The sequence below is a fragment of the Hyalella azteca genome, unplaced genomic scaffold, assembly GCF_000764305.2.
Source record: "Hyalella azteca isolate HAZT.00-mixed unplaced genomic scaffold, Hazt_2.0.2 contig14624, whole genome shotgun sequence".
Lineage (NCBI taxonomy): Eukaryota > Metazoa > Arthropoda > Malacostraca > Amphipoda > Hyalellidae > Hyalella > Hyalella azteca.
The window spans coordinates 128,480-144,529 of NW_025944502.1; the positions used below are offsets into that span (position 1 = coordinate 128,480).

The window sequence follows — 16,050 nt, forward strand, 5'->3', positions numbered from 1 at the left end:
CTCAACCTTGGAAACGTTGAAATGAAATGGCCAAAGGCAGTCAAGCATCGAAGGATCTCAGTCGCAGAGAAATCAATAGTAGTTTGCATTGCAGTTCATCTGCCAGTCTTCATTGCATAGATGAATTCTACATCAGTTCCGACGTCTGCATTTCTGCGTCAGAAAGACTCGTCACGCACTCGAGGATGACAATTGGAAGCGGACGGTTGTGTGATTTTTTCACGAAGTCTTTGAAATACGAGCAAATAATTGAGTCAAAACATAAAAATTATAATTAATACAAATGGACAAAGAGCAGCATCCAACTCAAGCTCGATTTAATTTGGCTTCGAGAACAAGGTTAAAAGTCACCATGCAATCAAACCACTAATGAATCTTGACATTCAGGAATAAATATTACTTTTCTAGGTTTAATTTTATGACACACGTAATCCTATACATTTACTGTTTTTTTTTATCTGCAGTTTTTATTTTTGCGAGTCCCTGATGAACCGCGAGCCTTCCGATCAGAAAAAGCATTCATCTGCGTATGACCTAATCTAAATAACTAAAAACAATACTTACCAAAGGAAACCTTAATTTCAGTCCATGAAATAAATGTGTTTATAATCAGAAATATTATGGCATCGCAAGAACATAACGACTACACTGCATAAATCGTCAGTCTAGCGTCAGCCGCGAGCAGAACAATGAAGTTTTCGGCACAAACGGGCAAGCATACATTGCAAGCATCGCTGCCTCAACTGATGCATAATACAGGACCTGGAATCCTTGTACTGCATGCACCCAGAAAATTATTCTAATTCCCCTTGTAATGTCAGACGCTTTCTGCCACTCTGGGTCACAAGCCTTGTTGTTGTCATGTGAACAATTCGACGAAGATGCTTGAGGGAATCTGACAGTGAACGAGGTCGTAGCGTGCGATGTGATCGTTACTGATCACTAACGGCTATACGGAACACTGACATTATGAAGTATTATAATTTTATTAGGCAGTAAAAGGAACAAGAATTGCCCCCAAAGTAAAAAAAAAACCTTTAAAACAGAAATCAAAGAGTGCAGACGGACAAAACTCCAGAGCAGATTTAATTAGAACGAAAATTACAAATAGCTTAAATAAATTATCGTAAGATTAGAACAATACTTCACACACAAATAAATCGAGCAGACGTAAAATAACTATGAGTCAGCATTTGGAGGTGAAATAAATTATACATGAATAACATAACATTAATTAATTAATAACAAGCATATAAATTAATAACACATAAAACAAAGGTTGCAACGAGGAAGGATTAATGCACAGATATACGATAATTTTTTAAGCGTACGCCGTGCACTTGATTTCTTAATTCCAGAGAATTTTAAATGCTGTAAATTTCATTTTGACGTCTGATTAAAGAAATTAGCTTGCAAAATTATATATACATATAATTATAATGTACGTTAACATAGAGAAAAATATCATCTTCTCGGCAAAGTTCCTGTGGTCATCGAATTTCAAGTTTACCAACCATTTTAATTAGTTGCAGAGAGATCTCACTCGGATTGAATAAAAACGAGATTTGCACCGCCGACTTTTATCACGGCCAGTTTGTACAGACAGGTTGTGGCAATCGGCTAAATGTCTCAATATTGCCAGCTGCATAGTTTTTGTAAACACTAATCAATCCTTTCTGCCCTTATATGTAGCGCGCAGCTTTGATTAATTGTTCACTTCAAACATCATTTTGTGCGCTGTAACCGATAACCGTTTTATACATTTTGGCCAAGCGCGGCCATTCACAATCAATTGCAGCCAATCAACTTCAAATAAACGAATTTCAGTCAAATTTGGTCTCATTCCATCAATACTAAAATGTCATCTGTGTGCAGAGATACTAATGAATAATTAACTCAAACAATCCCACGCATGACAACTGAACTCAACAAATGAAGCCCATCAAGATGAGCAACCAATCATCGAAAACGTTGTATTTCCGACGTATCCCACGTATGTTATTACCAATCAATATCTATTATACAAAATTGGAACGGGTTATGCGACCTTCCATTTGAAGATGAGCGCTGCAATAAAGTCTAGGCAAATGTCATTGCAAATTATTCACTGGCTGGAAAAGAGAAAAGTATTCCAGTCAATGTTGTGAAATTATTCAAAAAATTTCCGTATATTTTGCTGAATATTTGCATTTTTTCAGGAAATTTTGAACGACGTTGTTTTCCATCTATTTCACTTGAAAGCAGCGAGTTTTCAAAGAATTAGAACAATTCAAATATAAGCCATAAATAACGATTAAATTTATTCATACTTGCTGATGATGATACGTTATCAAGTGCAGATTTCCTTTTGCAATTTCGCATTTCATAATTTGAGCCTAAATAAGACAAAATGCTGATTTAAGTAACATATTTACCATGACCAAGGCCGTGTAAATAATTATTCTGTACCAAGATAGATGAAGGCTCTCAAGCTTTGCTTTAATGAGTTTGGAGAATCAAAAGAATATTGCATATACGTTACAGTAGGTTACCATTCACAGCCTCATTTCTCCACGAAGAAAATGTTAAACTTGTTTGTTTATAATTGAAAAAACGAAATACTTTCATAATAAAATTAAATTTAGTATCTTTTAGCATTTTTTCAAGCTGAGGAAGAAACTTGTTTATAATTGGCATGATTAATGTACATATAATTTCTAACTTGTTATGGATGTTTGCGTTGCTCTTGGGCGGGTCGTGATGCTGAGGCTCCCTGCCAGCGCTGCCGTTCATGCTGTACTGGGACGCCTTCTGCGCGTGGTGCTGATGCAGAAAAATAATTAACAATCATGAACAAGCCATGAAATAAATTTATATTTAAAATATTGACATGATTAAAATAGTAGTTAAGAACCAATTTACACTCGGGCAGAGAAAACCATTAAATAAATTTATATTTGAATTATAAAACATGATTAAAAGAGTAATTAAGAACAAATTTACACACGGGCAGAGAAAAGTCGGAGAGTAGTGATGTTACAATAAAAATCAAAACATTAGTACTTAATAATTCTGGAGGGATTCACGTTCATGTTGGTAAGGAAATGCTTAAGAACACTTAATAAATCTTTACAATACTTAATCATACTTAACAATACTTTATGACACTTCATAAAACTTCACAATCCTTTACACTGATTTACAATGTTTTACAATACTTTACGACGAGTACTAGCACTGACAATAATATGTACCAAAAATTTATTTGGGGGTAAACCAGAAATAAAATAAAAGTTCTCGATGAACTCAAGCATAAATATTCACATGCTATGGAGGATGTATTGCAAAAAAAACTGACAAACGTCAATAATCTTATCCGTGAAAAAAATTTTCGTGCTCATTTCTACATTAATACTCCCTGAATTCCTCAACTCTGCGTAAAAAAGATCTACTTCGTCGGGAAAATGCAGCAAAACGGGTGCAAGTGCGTGCGAAAATCGATCTCGTGCGATGAATAATTTTTCAAAAAAATAATTTACGCAGCAATCGTTTTTAATGATTAATTTAATATTCACTTACAACAGCTATGCATATTATTCCCTCAATCTTGTCATAACCCTTCTTTAATATTCGTTCAATATAATCTTGTATTAACGTCAATCATTTGAGAGAATTACATAATTACTTGGCAACACTTGGAAAAGTAGATAAAATTTTTTGATCGAATATCGTGTGCGAATTTATTTTTGATGGTGGGTTGTTGAATGATTTCGTTCTGACGACATTCGACTAAATATCGATTTAGTTGAATGAAAAACTTAACAAACGTCAGATGATCGACGTTAATATTTATAAAAGGTCAAGGTCTCCAGTCTTAGAGATTTTAAGCAGCGACAAGAGAACGTCGGAGAGTTCACCGCAGTCACGCACGCTACGACGCCTCACGAATCGATCACATCACTTGTAAATATGGAGTTTATCCGGAGAAAATATCACACTAAATATTGAAATAAGGCAACAATTTCATGCAACACAATGTTAATATTGTTATAATATCGCAAAACTTTATTCGGTTCTTAGAGAAGAGAGATGTATTGATATGAGCCGAACTCCGACGTTATCGTTAATATAACAAACTAATGTAATTTTTCAGGTTTAATTGGGAACAAAAATCGCAGTAAATCTTCTTTTCATGACTGTACGAAGGCTTTCAAGTGAATTGATGAGAGAAAATAGTCCTATAATTGCATATTGAAGGAATTATTTTATTTTCTATTTTTAAAACATGTTAGAGTGTATGCTCATATCATGAGCTCGGTTCAACTGAAAAATGAAGTCTCTCAGCGATTAAAACTTTTTATCTAATTTTATGTCAAAATCATTGAGTTCACTCGAGTATGTTAAAAAACTATGATGAATATCTCGAATAGTTTAGTGGTGATGAAAAGCGATCAGTCGAGATCGATAGAATCTTGATGACCGAGAAAACTTCAAATCTCGGTCATGCATCAACATTTTTCCAGCTCACTTTTGCTCATCAAAGCAGAAATGTTTTTGAACATAGACTGGTGAAATTCTTGTTGATTGTTTTGATTTTCATCAAATTAATTCTGTTGATTGTATTTTCTAACAACCAATTCTCGAAAATAAAGATGATAGATTCTTTTATTCCTCACAAGAAAAAAGTGCCTAAATATTAACTCGTATAACAATTCTAGATCAAAACTTCCTTAGAGGAATCAATTGCGCGAATAATTTAAGGTTATATAATTACTGTGAATTCATTTCATTAACTTCGATATAACGTATTTCATTAAATATTTCTTATAAATTTCTTGTTTATTTACTAAAAGAAGCAGATTGCGAACGGGGCAGCTAGAGCTGGCGAGATCTTGCCCTGAAGGCCCAGTCATTACATGTTCATTGCTTATAGTTCATTCTTACATTGATGCCTGTGACATTTATTTGTTGTAACCACGCGAGTCTCGCCAGCGTGTATTTAATTTATTAAATTTATTGTGCAGATTTTATCAATTGTTGAATTTTTTTCCAATAGCTAGCACGATTAAATTGAATTGAGTGAAATTGATCGCAAAAAAAGTATGTATGCAAATGATCCTTCTAGATATTTCAAAATTCTTGTAGACATTACTTCGTAATACTCGTCGGAAGATAAAGCAAACGATAACATTTTTATTTGTCACTAAACAATTATGATAAAAATAATATTAGACGTGCAATAAACACCACTCACGTCACGTTACTCGTCGGAAGATGGAGCAAACCATAATATTAACATTTGTCACTAAACAATTATGATAAAAATAATATTAGACGTGCAATAAACATCACTCACATCACGGTACTCGTCGGATGGCACGATCAGGAAGGTCTCGATGTTGTGGGTCTTGAGGTAAGCGTTCCTGTCGCCGCCGTGGCCCGCCTCCACGCGGTAGTCTTCCCCCAGACTCTTCAGCGTCTCGCTCGTGATGTGGATGCGGCTATACAAACACACAACCGTGATCACAACAGTAATATTCATGAATACTTTAGGGAACTGTGATATCGAAGAAATCTACTATGGATACGCCTATACACACACACACACAGCCGTGATCACACCAGTAATATTCATGAATACTTTAGGAAACTGTGATAAAATTCGAAGAAATCTACTATGGATACGCCTATATACACACAAAATCGTGATCACACCAGTAATATTCATGGATACTTTAGGGAACTGTGATAAAATTCGAAGAAATCTACTATGGATGCGCCTATACACACACAACACCGTGATCACACCAGTAATATTCAAGAATACTTTAGTGAACTATGATTAAATTCGAAGAAGTCTACTATTGAGAAATATTTTCAGATTTTTTTTTTCATTTCGCATCTTGCTAGAGTACGGGGTTCTTTCAAAATGATCGTGAAGATACGTAGGGTCAAAATGTCTACACTAGGGAATAAGTGGCACACGATAAATCCTGCTAAAAGAGATTACCGTATGCAATGAGTGATTTTCATTGGAGATGTGGTGAATGTACTTGGCGCCTATTTTCCTTTTAAATTCTTAGTAAAGGCATATCACGATGAAGTTCTCACTCTCGACGTTGGAACATTCCCATTATTCTGAAGGATTTGTATTCATAATCGACGAGTGTGACGTTATCACTCACCTTGTCGGCCACCAGACTCCATCTGGTTCGCCAGCGTGACGTCATCACTCACCCTGGTAGGCCACCAGACTCCATCTGGTTGGCCAGCGTGACGTCATCACTCACCCTGGTAGGCCACCAGACTCCATCTGGTTGGCTAGCGTGGCACCACCACTCACCCTGGTAGGCCACCAGACTCCATCTGGTTGGCTAGCGTGACGTCGTTGCTCCAGACGTCGAACTGCCACTTACGTAGCCCCAGCACACCGGAGTGCACGCGGCCCGTGTGGATACCAACGCGCATGTTCACGTTGACGCCCGTGACCTCGCGCACCAGCCTAGCATAAGTAAATTTTTTATTTTAAACATAAATGCCAAGCTGTAAATGAGGTAATTTGTCAAGGGATACTTCGTCTATCAGGAAGATACAATAACAAACTTATGAAACAAAAGATAAAACAGATTCCTGGAGTTGAAATGTCTTAATTTAGCAACGGTTTTTGAGATAACTAATTAATGTTGACGAAGCGTATTAATTGCAGCATTTGAAGTGTGCAGTAGCGGCTTAAATGAACATGGGCATGATTTGTATAAAAATTTCTGACATTAATTATAAGCAGAGGTGAGGTGATAAGCAGATCAGCTTCAACTTCACGAGATGTAATAACTTGGATATTTATTTTGATATTGTGTAATACACACGGATTCTCCATTAATTTGGCAACGGTAGGACGAAAAGATAGGATGAACGAATTTATTCTATTGTATTCCTTCTGCACCTTCATTACAATAGGATTGCATGGTCTAGCCAAAATCATCATAACGTTTAAAAATAGGATTTGACAAGATGATTCACCAATAAAAATAATTTGGAGCTACGATAAATTATTTAAATAATCATAGCTAGAATGTTGCTCCCGCTGTATCACAAAATAATCATCCATTCGCAAATAAATCGTAGTCGTTCGATTGTTTCTGATATGATAGAGCTGTCCCAAAATCATCAAATATGTATTTACAGTTAATTTAAAAAAAATTACTGAACTGAAAATTACGACTAAACAATATTTCACAGAACCTTTTACATGGAATGATTACAGTATTAGGTACAGTTGTGACTTACTTGGAATGTTCTAGAAGCAAAAATTATCACAATGATCAGCAACACGATTTAACCGAAACTTATTAATAAAATAACCATGAAAAAGTTTTGTGCTAACGAGAACGATAGTTGATTGGATATTTCTGCATTTTCTCTTTCACAATATAGTCGGGAATTTTTGCCCATCACCACGTGGAGCTGAAGACCGACGCGCATTATATACAGAACGAGCTTCTCATTTTTAGCGCATTTTCTCATTTATGGAAAAAATGCACGATCGTGCTCGCCATGTCCGTCTGTCTGTCTGTCCGTCCGTCCGTCCGTGACCTCAAGTTTTCGTCGACGAGAAAATGCGCTCTCAGTCACTCACTGCAGTGAGTACTGAGTTATATTTTTTCCATCTTCGCCGTGCGTCAGGTCACCCGTGGCCCAACACCTAAACAAAGAATGGCTTCCATCCTACAAATCCTCGACAGAAAGATTTACAATTTTTCATATGTGGAGATGGCCCGGTAGTTCGTGCGCAGCTCTTACGAACAGCAGTAGGTGGCCAGATGCCAAAATAGTCAAGATTTTTTTAAATGCATGAAAAATTCAACAGGATATGGTGGATTGGTTTTGACGATGTTGATGAAAGTTGAGCGCCGAGGAAACGGTGTTCGCGACGATCGGACGCCATTGCCATCGCCGGATTTCAATAAGCTATGGCTTCTCAGGTCTTGCGTTGGTTTTTGATTTCTTCAGCTTTTCTGCTCTGGCATGCAATTGCCCTCTAAATTTGCCTGATCTCTACACTATGGAAAATTTTTTACGATAAGCAACTGAAAAGAAGAGAAATAACACCTCAGGCAAGAGGAATAATGATCACTAATTGTATCAAGAATGCGGGTAACAATTCCTCGGAGTTTGTGAAGAAGACTGCCCAAGTTTCAAGCTAGGTCGTATAGGGGGTCAACGTTGATGCTAACGGCAAATGTCACTGTACCGCAGTCAGTGGTAAGCGCCGTTGTATGCGCAGCGGCATCGATATGAGCTTAGTTAGTCGTAGGCTTGAGCCTTAGGATGCTCACTTTATTTTCCGATGTCGCTGAGAGCAGGGTTCAGTGGCTGTCAAGAGGTGGTGCTCCCAGCATGACCTTGGGTTGGTGTCCCTAAACTAACTCTGGGCTCCGGGAACGGCGGACCCCTTACATTGACATTATTTTGACGTAATTAATTTTACGCTTAATTTTTACTTTGTTATGAGCACCGACATCTAAAAAATTACACGACGCGCCCAAAATGATTCGAAGGACACAGTTACTATCAATAAGTTTGATATCTTATTTGAGAAATTGTTTCTTTCCCATTCGTTTTGAAACACAAACTCAACGCCGCAATTTTACGCTTGCGTTTTCATGTAACCTGCAACAGCAGCACGGCAGTACGTTGCAACGTTAGTTAATTAAACTTGGTCACATGTTGCTCCTCATTGGACTTCTTGTCACGAGAAATAATTTTAACTGGCTAAACGTTTCAATAATTGTAATAAGCATTTATTCAATATCTTCTTTATCCCATTTCGTATGAAATTAGATGTTCCATGTTATTGTGCCGTATTCTATTTGACCTCAAATCTTTCCAAGTGTTAAATTGTTTTCATATGTTTGTAAAAAATTCTCCTAATTAAAATTCTCCTATTAGAACAGATATGTTCAAAATAAAATTATGGATTCATACACTGAGAGCATCAAGTTCATATTATTTTTCACAAACCGTTCAATTATCATTATAGTCATAAATCCTATATTATATCTCTTCTTCCAATGACTATTAAAGGGGATTGACGAACGATCTCAGGTCTAATGTCAAAGATCATGGCAGGCTCTGTTGTAATATTTATCCACTGGAAGGTTCTGTCAAAGCCACCTCTCTCAACTGAAGGGTTAATGACTTGGTAATAAAGACTGTTTCATTAACATTAAAAACCAATTCTGAAAAGTAGAAGCTGTAAAAACAGATACGGTTGTAATTTTTAAAATATCACAATTAATATGCCTTTGTGTGCCAAATACGCCCAATGATAAAAAATGAATGAATGGATATGCAAAAATTATGCCCTTGTGGCAACATAAATTAATAATTTCCAAAGTTTTTAAATCCGGCAGTCCGCGCGAACATTCATCTATTAATGCAACCATCAATCAATCCAACCTCCTTTCAATCTACCCGCTGACATAAAACAAGACTCTCATGAAAGGATTTGATGCATTAACGGCTCGAGCCGAGTTCCTCTTCCAACTTTTGAACATCAAAGTTTGGATGCATCGCTGGTCTCGGAAGAACTTGAAAACAAGGAGCAAACCAGTGAGGTTTGCAAAAAATTCTGTCTTCAAGCAGGAAGAGAACTTGTCTTCTAATATTTAAAAAAACTTTTTAAAAACCACGTTTTTCTCGTGGACTAAAAAGTAGAAAATAAATTATGTCTCGCCCCAAAAAACGTGTGTCGGGCAGATTTTTGATTAAAGCGAAAAGAACACAGCACACGAATTTTGGAAATTTGAGGGTGAACGTACAGCCCGACCCACGTTTTTTGGGGCGAGTCATAATTTATTTTCTACTTTTTAGTCCACGAGAAAAACGTGGTTTTTAAAAAGTTTTTTTAAATATTTTATTTTCTCCTTTTTAGTCCGTTGCTACAAATGAAAAACGTTGTTGCGAGCCGATTTACTTGACTTGATGTACGTATCGATGATACGCAGCGTAAGCGCCTGCTCGTCTATAACGTCAGCGCCCGCACGTCATACTATATATACACTATTTATTTATACATTACTCAATTAAGCTAATTTAAGTCTCTAATTGCTAGTTTTTATGATTGTATATGAAATTGTTAGGCGAAAATAGCCTGCATGCCGAATTTCAGATCTCTAGAGCAATCAGAAGTGGTCTAATTTTCGTTGTCAATGTTAACAACAAACAAACAAACAAACGCGAAGCTAAGCTAAGAAAAACGTGTTAAATAATCAAAATACGCAAGATATACGTATAATATCATCTGATAAATCTCACCACGGATAGCACCACACTGAATCACGTATATAGCAATGAATAGCAACATTCACAATGGAAAACGGTCATCATAACGGACCACAACCATAATGTTTGACCTAGCAACGTTAATATCAAGTAAATAAAATGATGCTACTATAGCACAACATGTATGGCGACGACTCACGCTATGGCTTCGATCATATCGACTCCCATCTCGACACAACAATGCGCGTGATCAGGCCTAGGCTCTGGCAGGCCGGAGACGCAGTAGTAGCAGTCGCCCAGCAGCTTGATGCGCAGGCAGTGATGTTCGGTAGCGAGGCGGTCGAATCTGGGTCCAGGAATATACGAAGATATTAATGGAAGTTCAGAGTGGGTATCAGACATGTATGAAGTCGGTTGCTAGACGGTCAATACTGAGATAATGACTAAATTTCAAGGTCATAGAACGAGTGGCTGAATGAAATAAAAGAGAAAGTAATGTACATTTCGTCTAATCCGAGACATGCAGAGAACTGCATTAGAGAAAAATGTACGTCAGAAAGCAAGTTTTTGGCTCGTTTCTGGAGAAACAGCTCGGAAACTATACGAGTCAAATTGAACAAAGCGCTTGGCATATTGACATAATTTTCCAAACGAAAACCCCGTGTACTCGTACGTAGGATCTGAGGAGCTGAAATTTGTGCGGCACTAGACGAAAACACAACTAATCCGAGACATGCAGAGAACTGCATTAGAGAAAAATGTACGTCAGAAAGCAAGTTTTTGGCTCGTTTCTGGAGAAACAGCTCGGAAACTATAAGAGTCAAATTGAACAAAGAGATTGATAAACATTTTTCTGTTCACTCGGTGCCCTCTGCTTGTTAACTTGACTCACTGAAATGGCCTGTCTAACCTCTGAATTAATTTGCCATTTATAGGTTTCACTCACGTATGGTTTTTCTCTCAATTTAAGCAATGGTATTCAAATTAAATGTAATCCGTGAAACTGAATGAATCTTACTCTAATTAATGCCGTTTTCCTTATAGAATTACCTACGAATTCTATGAATGGCAAATTAATTCTGAGGGTAGACCAACCTTATCAAGAAGTCAAGTAAACAAGTAGAGCGCACCGAGTGAACAGAAAAATGTTTATGCCAGAAAATGAAAACCTTCTATGCAACTAATAAAAAAATAACCAAACTGACAGACTTTTCAAAGTGTTTACGACGCTGTTGATTAAACTGACTTGTTCTGGGTAGGAGAAATGCAAGTCAGGGATTTTTGAAAATGTTTAAAAAATTTTTTATCTATAAAAGTTACCAGCATAATTTTTTGCTCTCCGGATATTACCAGAAAATTTTTGAAAAAATCATACTCGGCATTCGTGGGGTTTTCAACATTAGGGCAATTAAACATTTCAAAATGAGGACAAATAACATTTCAACATGACGAAACCTCGAATCAGAATTTCATTGGCTTTTTTTGGACGCGATTAAGTTTCATGAATATTGGCATGAAAGAAAATATATCAATGGTCTAGAAGTGTTCGTTGAATTTATTTTCATTCTAAACAATTTTATGTTGAAAAAGCAAATTCAGGGTTAAATTCAGCTCAAGTATTTGACTTCTATATTCCCAATATATGATTTCTAAGATTAACGGACGCTCCTACAGAAGTAAATTCAACAACACATCAAAAATAAATACTTATATTGTGATTAACTTATGACCAAAACATCATACGAGTCTGTTGTTGGATAGCAATACCAGTCTGTTGTTGTTGTTGTCATGAATAGCCAAGTTTTCGCTGGATGTCAGAAGCATTAGCGGAGACCAGTAAGTTTGTCACAAAGTCTGAAGCTTTCATTTGTCACAAAGCAGAAAGTCGAATGTTTAAAAATAGATACAGGAAGGCTATTTTTAAGAAGAGGGTAAGTCGAGAGTCCAAGGCAAAACACAAAAGTGGTAATTGCATTGGTAGAAAATGAGAACAGTACATCAAATAGAGAGCCTAATAAAAATGATAAATTCATTAAAGAATGAAGCCGAGAGTAACAGACGAATTAGAAATTCTTTAACCAAAAGAAGGAAGCATTTTTTTCAGATAAATCTTTAACTTTATTTAGAGTACTGCTTTTAAACCTTCCTATTCCTTCAATAAAGAAGAAAAATTTCTCATGAAGTGGTTCGAATAAATATACCCGTAGAAAAAGAGAAGATAGAAAGTATTTTTAGTCATTCTGCATATTCTGTCGCAGTTAGCAGACATTTCTGTTTATTCTGCATATTCTGTTTAGTCATTCTGCATATATTAGACGGTCGCAGTTAGCAGACATTTCTGTTTATTCTGCATATTCTGTTTAGTCATTCTGCATATATTAGACGGTCGCAGTCAGCAGGTTACCTGGCGAAGAGTTCGTTGAGCAGCCGCACCAGCTCTTCCGCCGTGCACTGGTCGCTCAGCGTCGTGAACCCGCAGATGTCCGCGAACAAGATGCTGGCGACAGCAAATATAAGCTCGTAAGTGTCCACTCACCCAAATGCTTATATTAATTTAACGCAATTTTTATAATACAGGAATTGATATATTCATGCAAATATATAAATTAGAAAATCACAAAAAGTGAGCATGTTAATTTACAGTTTTTGGTTCCTAAAAAATGTATGGAAATGTATAGGTATCAGCTAGAGAATTTGGAATATGCAATTACTGGATATAATGAGAACAGGGAAGTACTCAAAATTGTACGACTAAATTGACAAGCGAAATCAGATGGGGAAAACGCTGGTGGTATATTTTTGGTGATAAAATATAGCATTCAATTTATTCCATAAAACGTAATAGCGGCAAAAATGTAACAAACAAAGATACAATCATATGAACCTGAATTTTTCACTAATCAGATGAGAATTCGAAAGGAAAGAAAGATGAGGAATCCTCCTGTGTTGAACGAAAGTAACAAAATTGGTTTATTTATCCATGTAATGCTGAAGCGTTAAGTTCAGTATAAAATGATGAAGATCTCGATATCAATATTGCCCACAGTGCTTTCAGCAATATTGGAAATAAACGAAGAAATATTTAGAAACGGCGCAGCCCTCGAAGCGAGTAACAAACCTCGCTTCGCTTCGAGGGTACCTCGCAAACCTCGAGTAACAAACCAAATATGATAGAAATTCAAAGCACGACGTTCCACCGGTGGTAGAAAAGCGCTAATAAATAAGACAAAAACGATAAGTCTTTTTATCGGTCCAGTAAAATCGACCAAAAGACGGTCCGAGCCTAAATTTCTATATTTCCTGCACCAATAAATACACATTGAAAAATAACACCGAAGAATTTTCCTGCCGTGTCGCCACTGCAGACGAGGGAGTCACTTCGTCCATTTCATCCTCAGGTTACGAAAAATAATCGGGATCCCCCTCGGCGACAGGCAAATAAATTTCCCTGGGAAGACATTTTGCTTCAGAAAACGAGGGTAAGAGCCACCTGCCTCAGGCTAGGCAGGGTGGAATCCTCGGTATGCATTTCGCTGCCAATAATCAGTGGCTGAAATCTAGGAAGGATAACATTGGCGTTTGGAATTTCTTGAAATTACTAGTTGATCGAAAATATAGCAATTCAAGCAGTCTGAAATAGCAACGTTCACGGAGATCGGAATAAGCGAGATAAATCTAAATATAAAGGGTCGTATAATATCGAATTTTGTGTGCTGTCATTCGAGTTCAATTAAAAAATTAGTCTCAAGAAAGAAAACATTTACTTGCATTGATAAAACTTCAAAAAAATTTGTTTCACTGGCATTTGTAAGAAAAATTTAGGAAGAAAATAATTTAAAGCTGAAACTTTTTACATTATTGACTTTATCTGTGAAATTTGACTCAAATGAACTCATCCTGCCGGTTATTCAATTGGTGCTCCAGCGCCGCATTATATTGCCTTATTAAATTTTTAATTTTATAGAGAAATATCTATGCATACGCTGCAAAAACTTCAAGGATCTCTAAGTAATTTTTGCCTTCCCCGAAACAAATAATTAAACAAACAAAAAGTATCACAAAGTTGGCATATATTTTGCTTACAGAGCGCAGAAAAAAAAAGTTTAACCTAAAGGACATTTTTTGAGGTTCTCTACTGCTTGAGGCAAGCAATTTTCATTGAACTTGTGAAATTCGTGATACGTAGCAAGGGCTAAAATAGAAAACAATAAATAGATATAATAAATTCGGATGTGCAGCTCTGAAAACTAATGTGGGTATATATTATTGACAGAGAAAAAATTATAATACCTAATTTCGTCCTGAACAAAAAATAATTTTTCGAGCCCATCAAGAACTGTTAAATTGCGCTCTTCGTCACAAACGAAGAATGTTTTGGAGAAGTTATGCAAGTGTACAGGCAGTGCTTTATGCAATTCAAAAGTTATGTTTATATTTATTTATATATATTTATTTAAATTTATATGACACTAAAAAGCATATACTGAAGATTTTCTAGAAAATATAGAATTCCAGTCGCAGGCAGAAAGGCGTTTCATCAGTGTCTGAAATAGAGTTCAATTTTTCATATGGCCACTGCATTTTCACGCTGCCTCCTTCATGGATTAAATGTAGATAATCTAAAATAGTTTCAGAGTATACGTCTGCCAGGCTTCGGTTATTAATTCAAATTGAATTTAACGGCAAATATAGATAATTGGACAACGTTGGCAGATGATCTGCTGTTTTAATTGCAAAAAAAAGGGTCGGAAGCATTATTTTAGAGCTATCGATTATCGAGTAAAAAATCTAGTATATAATAACTAAGCAAAGGAAAATTTCTGGGATCGCCAGGCTGTACTGATGCAGGCTATACTGATTCAAAAAATTTTCGTTGAAAAATTCATAAGCAAATTGATAATGAAGGCTTTCTTCACATAGCAACATAAATATATGATGAAAAGGAATGTAAGTATTCAAAATATTAGGAAGGTCCCCGTTTTAAACTCAATGCGTAGTGAGCCTATTAAATAGCAACTAGATATTGTTTTACTCCTTACCTTCAAAAAATCCACCTCCAGTCAATCCACCTCCAGTCAATCCACCTCCAGTCAATCCACCTCCAGTCTATCCACCTCCAGTTAATCCACCTCCAGTCAATCCACCTCCAGTCAATCCACCTCCAGTCAATCAACCTCCAGTCTATCCACCTCCAGTCTATCCACCTCCAGTCTATCCACCTCCAGTCAATCCACCTCCAGTCTATCCGCTTTCAGTCCGACACCCATCATTTCGATCAGAGAGAATAATTTTTAAAGGAACCGCAGCTAACTAAAGTTTCGTCCGGCTCCTTCTTTTCCGTTTAAGCTTAAATATGCCGCTCACCTGACGTTGTCGTGCTGCTTGATGTAGATCTTATGGAACATCGTGTCTTTGGGGATCCCGGCGATGTCGTTCATCATCTCCTTGGCGACGTGGCTAGGCAGCACGCTCAGCAGCAGCCGTTCCTGTTGTGCCATCGAGGCATCAATTGTTTAAAAAGAATTCAAAGGTATACCTATGTTTAATATAAATAATTTGATTAATTGAAGCAAATGTAATACATGGTGTATATGCAAGAATCTCACTCTTGCTGTGAGTTAAATTACTACTTACTAGGCAGAGCATTCACTTCGATTACAAACTGCATTGAGGCATTTGATCAAGCTTTGCAACACACGGTGTCGGAATTCCACATAAAGAAAATGCAATCAAGCAATCGCTGATCCAAACAGTCACCCTTTATTATTCTGCGTGTTTAAAAATCCA

The 16,050-nt window shown here is 36.6% G+C and overlaps 1 protein-coding gene across 1 annotated transcript in view; it reads right to left on the reverse strand.

Moving 5' to 3' along the window:
* Positions 1–15,761, reverse strand: part of LOC108682584 (adenylate cyclase type 5) — a 30,161-nt gene extending 14,400 nt beyond the window's left edge. The window contains exons 1-6 of the mRNA XM_047884094.1: positions 15,628–15,761; positions 12,668–12,760; positions 10,463–10,609; positions 6,323–6,481; positions 5,336–5,480; positions 2,702–2,802 (exon numbers count right to left, since the gene is read on the reverse strand). Coding sequence (XP_047740050.1) covers positions 2,702–2,802; positions 5,336–5,480; positions 6,323–6,481; positions 10,463–10,609; positions 12,668–12,760; positions 15,628–15,761 — 779 coding nt within the window. The remainder of the gene's footprint in view (positions 1–2,701; positions 2,803–5,335; positions 5,481–6,322; positions 6,482–10,462; positions 10,610–12,667; positions 12,761–15,627) is intronic.
* Positions 15,762–16,050: the final 289 nt, after the last annotated feature.